This window comes from Hyperoodon ampullatus (genome assembly GCF_949752795.1).
Source record: "Hyperoodon ampullatus genome assembly, chromosome: 1".
Taxonomy (NCBI): domain Eukaryota; kingdom Metazoa; phylum Chordata; class Mammalia; order Artiodactyla; family Ziphiidae; genus Hyperoodon; species Hyperoodon ampullatus.
The window spans coordinates 2,351,257-2,363,999 of NC_136914.1; the positions used below are offsets into that span (position 1 = coordinate 2,351,257).

Here is a 12,743-nt window from a genome sequence, read left to right on the forward strand (position 1 = left end):
GAGAACACCAGAATCACAACTAGCTGCTGGACAACCATCGACAGGAAGACACTGGAACTCACCAGAAAAGATACCCCACACCCAAAGACAAAGGAGAAGTCACAATGAGATGGTAGGAGGGGCACAATCACAGTAAAATCAAATCCCATAACTGGTGGGTGGGTGACTCACAGACTGGCGAACACTTATACCACAGAAGTCCACCAACTGGAGTGAAGGTTCTGAGCCCCACCCCAGGCTTCCCAACCTACGGGTCTGGCAACGGGAGGAGGAATTCCTACAGAATCAGACTTTGAAGGCTAGTGGGAATTTATTGCAGGACTTCGACAGGACTGGGGGAAACAGAGACTCCACTCTTGGAGGGCACACACAAAGTAGTGTGCACATCGGGACCCAGGGGAAGGAGCAGTGACCCCGGGGGAGACTGAACCAGACCTACCTGCTAGTGTTGGAGGATCTCCTGCAGAGGCGGGGGGTGGCTCTGTTTCACGAGGAGGACAAGGACACTGGCAGCAGAAGCTCTGGGAAGTACTCCTTGGCGTGAGACCTCCCAGAGTCTGTCATTAGCCCCACCAAAGAGCCCAGGTAGGCTCCAGTGTTGGGTTGCCTCAGGCCAAACAACCAACAGGGAGGGAACCCAGCCCCACCCATCAACAGTCAACTGGATTAAAGTGTTACTGAGCTCTTTCCACCAGACAAACAGTCAGCTCTACCCACCACCAGTCCCTCCCATCAAGCCTCTTAGATAGCCTCATACACCAGAGAGCAGACAGCAGAAGCAAGAAGAACTAAAATCCTGCAGCCTGTGGAACAAAAACCACATTCACAGAAAGATAGACAAGATGAAAAGGCAGAGGGTTATGTATCAGATGAAGGAACAAGATAAAACCCCAGAAAAACAACTAAATGAAGTGGAGATAGGCAACCTTCCAGAAAAAGAATTCAGAGTAATGATAGTGAAGATGATCCAGGACCTCGGAAAAAGAATGGAGGCAAAGATCGAGAAAATGCAAGAAATGTTTAACAAAGACCTAGAAGAATTAAAGAACAAACAAACAGAGATGAACAATACAATAACTGAAATGAAAACTACACTAGAAGGAATCAATAGCAGAATAACTGAGGCAGAAGAACGGATAAGTGGCCTGGAAGACAGAATGGTGGAATTCACTGCTGCGGAACAGACTAAAGAAAAAAGAATGAAAAGAAATGAAGACAGCCTAAGAGACCAATGGGACAACATTAAATGCAACAACATTCGCATTATAGGGGTCCCAGAAGGAGAAGAGAGAGAGAAAGGACCAGAGAAAATATTTGAAGAGATTATAGTCGAAAACTTCCTTAATATGGGAAAGGAAATAGCCACCCAAGTCCAGGAAGAGCAGCGAGTCCCATACAGGATAAACCCAAGGAGAAACATGCCGAGACACATAGTAACCAAATTGGCAAAAATTAAAGACAAAGAAAAATTATTCAAAGCAGAAAGAGAAAAACAACAAATAACATGCAAGGGAATTCCCATAAGGTTAACAGCTGATTTCTCAGCAGAAACTCCACAAGCCAGAAGAGAGTGGCATGATATACTTAAAGTGATGAAAGAGAAGAACCTACAACCAAGATTACTCTACCCAGCAAGGATCTCATTCAGATTCAATGGAGAAATCATAAGTTTACAGACAAGCAAAAGCTAAGAGAATTCAGCACCACCAAACCAGCTCTACAACAAATGCTAAAGGAACTTCTCTAAGTGGGAAATGCAAGAGAAGAAAAGGACCTACAAAAACAAATCCAAAACAATTAAGAAAATGGTCATAGGAACATACATATTGATAATTACCTTAAACATGAATGGATTAAATGCTCCAACCAAAAGACACAGGCTCGCTGAATGGATACAAAAACAAGACCCATATGTATGCTGTCTACAAGAGACCCACTTTAGACCTAGGGACACATACAGACTGAAAGTGAGGGGATGGAAAAAGATATTCCATGCAAATGGAAATCAAAAGAAAGCTGGAGTAGCTATATTCATATCAGATAAAATAGACTTTAAAATAAAGAATGTTACAAGAGAAAAGGAAGGACACTACATAATGATCAAGGGATCAATCCAAGAAGAAGATATAACAATTATAAATATATATGTACCCAACATAGGAGCACCTCAATACATAAGGCAACTGCTAACAGGTATAAAAGAGGAAATAGACAGTAACACAATAATAGTGGGGGACTTTAACACCTCACTTACACCAATGGACAGATCATCCAAAATGAAAATAAATAAAGAAACAGAAGCTTTAAATGACACAATAGACCAGACAGATTTAATTGATATTTATAGGACATTCCATCCAAAAACAGCAGATTACACTTTCTTCTCAAGTGCACATGGAACATTCTCCAGGATAGATCACATTTTGGGTCAAAAACCAAGGCTCAGTAAATTTTAAAAAATTGAAATCATATCAAGCATCTTTTCTGACCACAAGGCTATGAGATTAGACATCAATCACAACGAAAAAAAATGTAAAAACACAAACACATGGAGACTAAACAATACATTACTAAATAACCAAGAGATCACTGAAGAAATCAAAGAGGAAATCAAAAAATACCTAGAGACAAATGATGATGAAAAGACGACGACCCAAAAACTATGGGATGCAGCAAAACCAGTTCTAAGAGGGAAATTTATACCAATACAAGCCTACCTCAAGAAACAAAAAAAATCTCAAATAAACAATTAACCTTACACTTAAAGGAACTAGAGAAAGAAGAACAAACAAAACCCAAAGTTAGCAGAAGAAATCATAAAGATCAGAGCAGAAATAAATGAAATAGAAACAAAGAAAACAATAGCAAAGATGAATAAAACTAAAAGCTGGTTCTTTGAGAAGATAAACAAAATTGATAAACCATTATCCAGACTCATCAAGAAAAAGAGGGAGAGGACTCAAATAAATAGAATTAGAAATAAAAAAGGAAAAGTTACAACAGACACTGTAGAAATACAAATCATCCTAAGAGACTACTACAAGCAACTCTATGCCAATAAAATGGACAACCTGTAAGAAATGGACAAATTCTTAGAAAGGTATAACCTTCCAAGACTGAACCAGGAAGAAATAGAAAATATGAACAGACCAATCACAAGTAATGAAATTGAAACTGTGATGAAAAATCTTCCAACAAACAAAAGTCCAGGACCATATGGCATCACAGGTGAAATCTATCAAACATTTGGAGAAGAGCTAACACCCATCCTTTCAAACTCTTCCAAAATATAGCAGACAGAGGAACACTCTCAAACTCATTCTATGAGGCCACCATCACCCTGACAACAAAATCAGACAAAGATACAAAAATATAAGAAAATTACAGACCTGTATCACTCACGAATGTAGGTGCAAAAATCCTCAACAAAATACTAGCAAACAGAATCCAACAACACATTAAAAAGATCGTACACCATGATCAAGTGAGATTTATCCCAGGGATGCAAGGCTTCTTCAATATATGCAAATCAATCAATGTGATACACCATATTAACAAACTGAAGAATAAAAACCATATGATCATCTCCATAGAGGCAGAAAAAGCTGTTGACAAAATTCAGCACGTATTTATGATAAAAACTCTTCAGAAAGTGGGTATAGAGGGAAACTACCTCAACATAATAAAGGCCATATACGACAAACCCACAGGAAACATCATTCTCAATGGTGAAAAACCGAAAGCATTTCCTCTAAGATCAGGAACAAGACAAGGATGTCCACCCTTGCCACTATTATTAAACATAGTTTTGGAAGTCGTAGCCATGGCAAGCAGAGAAGAAAAAGAAATAAAAGGAATCTAAATGGGAAAAGAAGAAGTAAAACTGTCACTGTTTGCAGATGACATGACACTATACATAGAGAACCCTAAAAATGCCACCAGAAAACTACTAGAGCTAATCAATGAATTTGCTAAAGTAGCAGTATACAAAATTAATGCACAGAAATCTCTTACATTCCTACACACTAATGATGAAAAATCTGAAAGAGAAATTATGGAAACACTCCCATTTGGCACCGCAACAAAAAGAATAAAATACCTAGGAATAAACCTACCTAGGGAGACAAAAGACCTGTATGCAGAAAACTATGACACTGATGAAAGAAATTAAAGATGATACAAACAGATGGAGAGATATACCATGTTCTTGGATTCGAAGAATCAATATTGTGAAAATGACTATACTATCCAAAGCAATCTATAGATTCTATGCAATCCCTATCAAATTACCAATGGCATTTTTTACAGAACTAGAACAAATCATATTAAAATTTGTATGGAGATACAAAAGACCCCAAATAGCAAAGCAGTCTTGAGGGAAAAAAACGGAGCTGGAGGAATCAGACTCCCTGACGTCAGACTATACTACAAAGCTACAGTAATCAAGACAATATGGTACTGGCACAAAAACAGAAATATAGATCAATGGAACAAGATAGAAAACCCAGAGATAAACCCACGCACCTATGGTCAACTAATCTATGACAAAGGAGGCAAAGATATGCAATGGAGAAAACACAGTCTCTTCAATGAGTGGTGCTGGGAAAACTGGACAGCTACATGTAAAAGAATGAAATTAGAACACTCCCTAAGACCATATACAAAAATAAACTCAAAATGGATTTGAGACCTAAATGTAAGACCAGACACTATAAAACTCTTAGAGGAAAACATAGGAAGAACACTCTTTGACATAATTCACAGCAAGATCTTTTTTGATCCACCTCCTAGAGTAATGGAAATAAAAACAAAAATAAACAAATGGGACCTAATGAAACTTCAAAGCTTTTGCACAGCAAAGGAAACCATATACAAGACGAAAAGACAGCTCTCAGAATGGGAGAAAATATTTGCAAACGAATCAATGGACAAATGATTAATCTCCAAAATATATAAACAGTTCATGCAGCTCAATATTAAAGAAACAAACAACCCAATCCAAAAGTGGGCAGAAGACCTAAACAGACATTTCTCCAAAGAAGACATACAGATGGCCAAGTAGCACATGAAAAGCTGCTCAACATCACTAATTATTAGAGAAATGCAAATCACAACTACAGTGACGTATCACCTCACACCAGTTAGAATGGGTATCATCAGAAAATCTACAAAGAACAAATGCTGGAGAGGGTGCGGAGAAAAGGGAACCCTCTTGCACTGCTGGTGGGAATGTAAATTGATACAGCCACTATGGAGAACAGTATGGAGGTTCCTTAAAAAACTAAAAATAGAATTACCATATGATCCAGCAATCCCACTACTGGGCATATACCCACAGAAAACCATAATTCAAAAAGACACATGCACCCCAATGTTCATTGCAGCACTATTTACAATAGCCAGGTCATGGAAGCAACCTAAATGCCCATCGACTGATGAACGGATAAAGAAGATGTGGTATATATATACAATGGCATATTACTCAGCCATAAAAAGGAACAAAATTGAGTCATTTGTTGAGACGTGGATGGATCTAGAGACTGTCATACAGAGTGAAGTAAGTCAGAAAGAGAAAAACAAATACTGTATGCTAACACATATATATGGAATCTAAAAAAAAAAATGGTTCTGAAGAACCTAGGGGCAGGACAGGAATAAAGACGCAGACGTAGAAAACGGACTTGAGGACATGGGGAGGGGTAAGCATAAGCTGGGAAGAAGTGAGAGAGCGGCACTGACATATATACACTACCAAATGTAAGACAGATAGCTAGTGGGAAGCAGCCGCAGAGCACAGGGAGAAGAGCTCGGTGCTTTGTGACCACCTAGAGGGGCGGGAGGGAGACACAAGAAGGAGGGGATATGGGGATATATGTACATGTATAGCCGATTCATTTGTTATACAGCAGAAACTAACACACCATTGTAAAGCAATTACACTCCAATAAAGATGTTAAAAAAACAGGGAAAAAAAAGAATTCATTTTGAAAATAATAGGACAAATGGAACAAAATTAAAGGGGCAGGAAGAAGCAAAAGTAAATTATTGCTCTACATAGAGCTCCTACTTGGGGGAAGATAATATAATGATGAGCAGTGTATAAAGTACCGTAAATCACCACCACATAGGTCATGAATTTACAAGATAGTCACTGGGTACTACTAGTATTTAAATAGCACCAGGAGCTTTTGTACATGCAAAAAAAAAAAAAAGGAATAAAACAATTTAAGTACAAGGAAAAGAATAATTTCATGGCAGCAACTGATAGATATTACATTAAAAGAGTTATTAAGAGTGAAGGATAGGGAAAAAGGGAGCATAAAAGGAAATACGAGAAATTGAACAGGGGAGACAGCTCAAGAAGTAAATAAATAAGGTAATATGATAAGAAAAACGGGAATGAAAGTCTTAAAGATACTGGCTTTAAGACAACAAATATTAACTTGATAAAGGTGTGAATAATGGTGGCACATTCTTAAAACATTTAAAAAAAAACATTTAATGTTTGGAAAAGATGCCAAAGAGGTCTGAATGCTGAAACTGAGATTATTCTTAAAAAAATAAGATGGACTTCTAAAAGTACCCTATTCTACACTAGGAAAATACAAAACAAACAAAAATGATAAACCAGAGTTCATTATTCACAACTGTTCCTGCAGATGTGAATAAATAAGAAAATAAATTTTGTATTCAAACTGTGCGAATAAAATCAGGTAGATTAAAATAATATTTAAGGGACTCCCCTGGTGGTGTAGTCGTTAAGAATCTGCCTGCCAATGCAGGGGACATGGGTTCGAGCCCTGGTCCAGGAAGATCCCACATGCTGCAGAGCAACTAAGTCCATGCGCCACAACTACTGAGCCTGAGCTCTAGAGCCCGCGAACCACAACTGCTGAAGCCCGCATGCCACAACTACTGATGCCCGTGCACCTAGAGCCTGTGGCTCCACAACAAGAGAAGCCACCGCAATGAGAAGCCTGTGCATGCTCACGAAGTGCAGCCCCTGCTTGCTAGAACTAGAAAAAGCCTGTGTGCAGCCATGAAGACCCAACACAGCTATAAATGAGTAAATAAATTAATAATAATAATAATAATAATATTTAAGAAGTTAGGTCCAAGGCCTAAACTTAAAATCACTCCTATTACATATCTGGTTTTAATCACCAGACTGCCCTTGGAGCCAAAATTAACAACCAATAAAGGAGGTGCTAATATTCTCTTTTAGGAAAAGCCTTAAAGTGTTTGCTAGAGAACAGAAACAGAAGAAATTAAAGTTAGAAATCATGTAGGAACTGAAGTCCAAGAAAGAAAGGATCAAAGCCATAGCCAGAATCAAGGTCCTCAAGAGTGATGGATAACAAGCAAAGTCCTAATTCACCCAAATCAGAATCAATACTTGAAGGATTATCCAAATGACAACGAAAGTCCTATATCAGCTCACAATTTGGATCAAAAAGGTCAAAAAGCCACAAGAATAGAGTGTCATATGTCAGCCCAGACACACTGGGCTACAAACTTCATAAAATCATGTAAGCTAGGACTTTCTCTATTTGACTTAGACTGAGATATCCAAACTTTTCTGATGAAAAAAATTTTCAGCTAAAAATAAAGTGATCACTCTGAAGAGAATAACTCTTTCACATAGTACTATGCCATGTGTACACATTACGAAGACTGGTCATTTTTATTAACAGAAAGTCTGAATGTGGTATGTTAATGTAGAGATAACTGGAATCTTAATGATTCAACTCAGATTATTGAAGAGGTAAAAGACAGAAGAAAAGGAATACATGATAAACACACACATACAGGGAAAAAAAGATAAAGAACAAGGAAAACACAAATTAAATGACATAAGAGAGGAAGGCTAAAATGAGAAAAATTTAATTTGGTAATCTGTAAAATTACTAGGATTTAGTTCAGAAATAAGGCCTGTATTCTTTAGGCTCCAAATGTGTGGATAGAGAATGTCAATGGTTAGAGTCAAATTTCAGGAATAAATGAACAAAGGAACAGCTGAACAGAATTTAATAAATAAATGAATGAAGCTCAGTCTGGTATGAAAGATAAACCAGTGGAATGAAAGGGAGCATGAAGTATTTGCAGTAGGCAAATACAGCCCCGTGAACAAAGCAGTAGAGGTGTGAGAAAGCACAGCTTGTTTAAGAAATATCTGGATAACCTGGTATGGATCACTGGATCCCTGGGTGAAGAGAAGAGCAGCAGGAGATGAAGTTGGAAAGGTAGATGGGGTCAGATTCATGCTGTTCTAAAGACAATGGGGATCGAGTGAAGGATTTTAAGCAAGAATGAACCATGTCAGGCAGAGCAGAATATGTAGGCTAAGAGAATTTGTCAAGAAGCTACTACAGTAATGTGAGAGAGTAATCATATGGCTGTGAAGGGTGAGATGGAGACAAGGGGATAAAGTCAAAGAATATTAAAGAGGCAGAATCCATTTAATAATTAACTAGATATGTGGAATCAGCAAGAAGATGAAGTAGACATTTGAATATTTGGGTGAACTGTTGTGCTATGAGGGAATACAAAGGGAAAAACAATACATGGAACGAGAGAATCCATGTCCTTGAGAACAAAAGGGGCAATGAGTAAATAGAATGTCCTGAGTGGGAACAGTTTCGCAGGCATCCACTGATGACTTTTTGATGGCTACCACTGGCATTTCTCAGTTCTACACTGACATGAACTAAATATTTTTTTGGAAAGCTTCGTGTAGCAGTTTCAGGGCACTTTTACCACCTTAAGAATACCTGTACTTTTGTAGAAAACTGCAGATCATACTTTAAAAATACTAACTGAAAGAATAAATTTGCTTTTGTATTACTCTTTAGAAGACACATAAGAGACTCCGTATAAAAATACAGACAATTCCTGACTTACAAACCACTAGGCCCACTACCAATTCACAAATACAGCCAGTGTTAAGGCTAATGTTCTAACTTGAACTGCTAGGGCTTTCACCCACTTAACTATTCTATGAATTCTACCATCTTATCCCTGTTAAGATTTGAAGGTACTAACTGGATTTGGGGCTTATCTATTTGTAATACATCAAATATAGTATAGATTAAATAATTTGCTTATTTGTTTTACGAGAACATAAAAAAAATAACCAACAATTACTCTGAAACAATACAACTAACAACAATAAACTTTTGAAATCCAACTCATTTGCTGTGTGTACAGTTAGTGCTTAGTTATTACAATAAATCAGAGAATTCCAAACTTTGGAAAACTAGTATACCTCTTTTGACATTCAGCTGCTATAAAGCATCAAAAAGCTGCAGATTGTGACAAACATATCTAGAGCAGCTCTGTATACAGCTAGATGTGCTCCCTCCCAGGCACTGTATTTCTTCTTCAACTATATGTTATCTGTCAATTAGTAAGAACTTTAGTAGCTTTTTTTTAAACTCTTGCTACTGACTTTTTAAAATACATTTATGCCAAGATCAGTAAGACAAAATACTTCATTTTCTAATTGTATATTTATGTTTAAATAGCATTATTCTCTCCTATATATTCATATAATTGCAAAATAATAATTTGAATAACATACAAATGAAAATTCTTAGAGCCAGATAGGGTAGAAACATTAAAAAAAAAAATTACAAACCTTGTAGGTATTTAGACTCCATTTTCTAACAAGTTCTAACTTTTCCATTGCAGGATTTTTAGTTTCATCTGCTAGAATAACTGGTCCACTTTTTGTCTGTGTTCTCTGGCCACCTATAAGATCAGAACAAAAGATAAAAATGCAAACCAGATAAAGACAAGTAGAAAGAAAACAAAACACTGATGCTGTTCAAATTAAACTACTTATGCATTTAAAGAAATAAAAAAGTTCCCACAAGGTGAAGGACTAGAATTTCCTGGAATCATTTTGAGGATAATTTCCTAACACTTAAAAAAAAATGTTTCTGCGGTTTGTCCATCTTCTTAAAAGCAAATCCTGCAACTGGCCTTCTTCTCTAAATACACTGCTGTTTACTTTAAGAAAAAAAAATTTCCACAATTAATCTTATAACCTAATGATTCTAAAAAAAACTGTCAGTGAAAATCTGAAAGGCCACGCACTCTTCACAGTGATCTCCTTTCACTATACTACACAGAAGAGAGCAACAACAGAATGTTACTGTAATTTTGGAGGATTTAAAAACACTATAATTTTAAAGTCATTAAAAATATCTTACCACTAGTATAAGAGGCTGTGTTATAACAAGACCTACACTGTACTTCGTTTTTTCTCAAGAGACCCCACCACCACTTCCCAAAAAAGCCATAATTAATACAGGCAGTATAAAGCCCTGATAATGCACTGCTCCAACAATCAAGAAATTATGACATAAAAACAACTCTACAACTATATAGTTCCTAATAGTAAAATATTTTTTGTAGAAGAAAATATTTAATAAACATTTATGATGCTCATGACTTGGGATAGAAACTTCATAATAATTTTAAAATAACAATGAGAAGAAGACAAGAGAAAATGATTTATAAAATGGCTGTAAAAGGTTACAGTCAGCAAAAATCTCTTTTCTCACTCCTCTAGCCAGCCCAGCCTTTCCCACAGCTTTACCACAATCTAAGAAAGAGGAGAGCATCAAACACATCAAACACATTTAAGAATTTACAAAATTCTCACAGAAACAAAATAGAAAATATTAACATTTCATGTAAAAAGAAATACACAGTTTATTTTTTCCCTGTTTTTATGGTCCAGCAATATTAAAGTGCAGAGCATTTTAGGATCAAATAAGTGAACCAACATTTTCCAGAGCAAAGAGAGGATGATCGAAAATGAGTCAATTGTACAGTGTTGTTTAATCGTAAGGGAAATTAAATTTCGGGGTTGAAATAGAGCCTAATAAACTTTGAAAAGCCAGAAAGATAAGCTATGGCTAGAAAGATTATTTTCCTTATTGTTAAAAAAAAAAAAAAGCAGCCAGCAAAAAAGCCAGAATAACGCACACCTAAGAATATAAAGCAAGTGATAAGAAACCGAGTGAATTAGTTTAGTTTCAGCAGTAGCAAGAAGGGCTTTATCCAATCAGTGCAGTGAATACCTGCAGGAACAATTAAATCACTTCCTTGTTGAGCCAGTCGACTAGCTGCCACCCTGCTAGGAGACATAACAGATGGCAGTGGTGGTGCTGGGGAACCTGAAAAGGGCAGACATTTCACTGTGAAAATCCTTTTCTCCCTCCACATAATTACATTTTGAATATAGGTGTACTGACATTTTCTTTAAGATATTCAAAAACTAGGATTAAAAGCTAGAATTAATATACTTGTTTTCTTGCAGAAATGGACTAATAATAAATGGATGCTACCAGACTGAGTTCTTAGTTTCCAAATCAATTAAAAGAATGTGATTAGAGTCCCACAGCTGAATGATTTAAAGCTTAAGTAAATATTTTATCACTTGCTACTCTAACATAGGGAGGAAAGCTTTTCAAGTAGAAATCCAAAGGCACGTAACACTGTATCAAATTTAAAATTAAAATTCATAGAAATGTGAATGAATCACAGCCTTCACAGAAATTGTAGCCAAAATTTTCATATCATATATCAAATATCACATAGTGTAGGTCACTGCTGCTCATAGTATGTATGCAAGGGGTCTCCATCAATTATGTCACCTGGGAGCTCACCAGAAATGCAAAACTCAGGCCCTGCCACAGATCTATTGAACCAGAATCTGCATTTTCACAAGATCCTCAGGTGATCTGCATGGTTTTTTTTAAGCTTGAGAAGTGCTAATATAGAGTGCTATTCCGATTAATCATAAGCATTACTTCTGAAGCTTTTAAAACATACCTGAGACACTCCATAAAATCTTCTGATTATCAGTCAAACAGGTATCTGTAGGGCTTTTTTTTCTTTTTTGACAGGTTTAGCTTTTTTATTCGATTGATTTTTGGTTTTCATTTATTTATTAGGTAAATAAAAATTGTATATATTTAAGGTGTACAAAGTGATGTTTTGATATATGTATACATTGTGAAATGCTTACATCCATCACCTCACATAGTTACCTCTTTTGTGTGTGTGGTGAAAAAACTTGAGATCTATTCTCTTAGCAGATTTCAAGTATACATTATTATTAACTATAGTCACCATGCTGCACATTAGGCAACTGTAGTTTTTTAAAAGCTACTTAGGCTATTCTCAAACACAACTAAGTTTGAGAACCAGAGGAAAGAACACAATTTTTGAGTGAAACACAACTGAGTTTTAAATTCTAACTCTGGGCTTGAAATTCTGGCCCTATTTAACCACATAGTATCAATATTTTAGTATCAGTAATTTGCCAGTAACACCCTGGCAAATTACTTAAAGTCTCTGAGCCTTAGTTACCTATAAAGTAAGAAAAACTGACTACCCAACATTGTTGCTAATGGCCGACATTAAACTAAGAAAACTGTCTGGCATTAAAGAAAATTAGCTTCAACTGATTTCTTTATTTTAAATTCTAAAGGCTATATATCTTTAGGGAAGTGATAATTAAAAAGAAGTTGAAAAAATTATTAACATCCTTCCACATTTAGCTGAGTATATTTTAATGTTTATAAGATAATTTTATTTCAACTACACTCTTTCCCAGTTCTCTAGAAAACACATAATGTATCAAAATTTATAATTAAAATTTTCTAATAAGAATCAACATCAACTTTCTCATATCCCAGATATACTAAGTTCTGATCAGAAACAGCCAC

At 36.2% G+C, this 12,743-nt stretch overlaps 1 protein-coding gene across 2 annotated transcripts in view; it reads right to left on the reverse strand.

Moving 5' to 3' along the window:
- ARFIP1 (ARF interacting protein 1) overlaps positions 1–12,743 on the reverse strand; it is a gene marked incomplete at both ends in the record, with an annotated part of 80,825 nt that overhangs the window by 46,802 nt on the left and 21,280 nt on the right. The window contains 2 exons of one of the 2 annotated variants that reach the window (XM_079698590.1): positions 9,638–9,750; positions 11,091–11,186. In XM_079698590.1, the coding sequence (XP_079554716.1) occupies positions 9,638–9,750; positions 11,091–11,186 (209 nt within the window). The remainder of the gene's footprint in view (positions 1–9,637; positions 9,751–11,090; positions 11,187–12,743) is intronic. The other variant, XM_079698591.1, reaches the window with a different exon arrangement.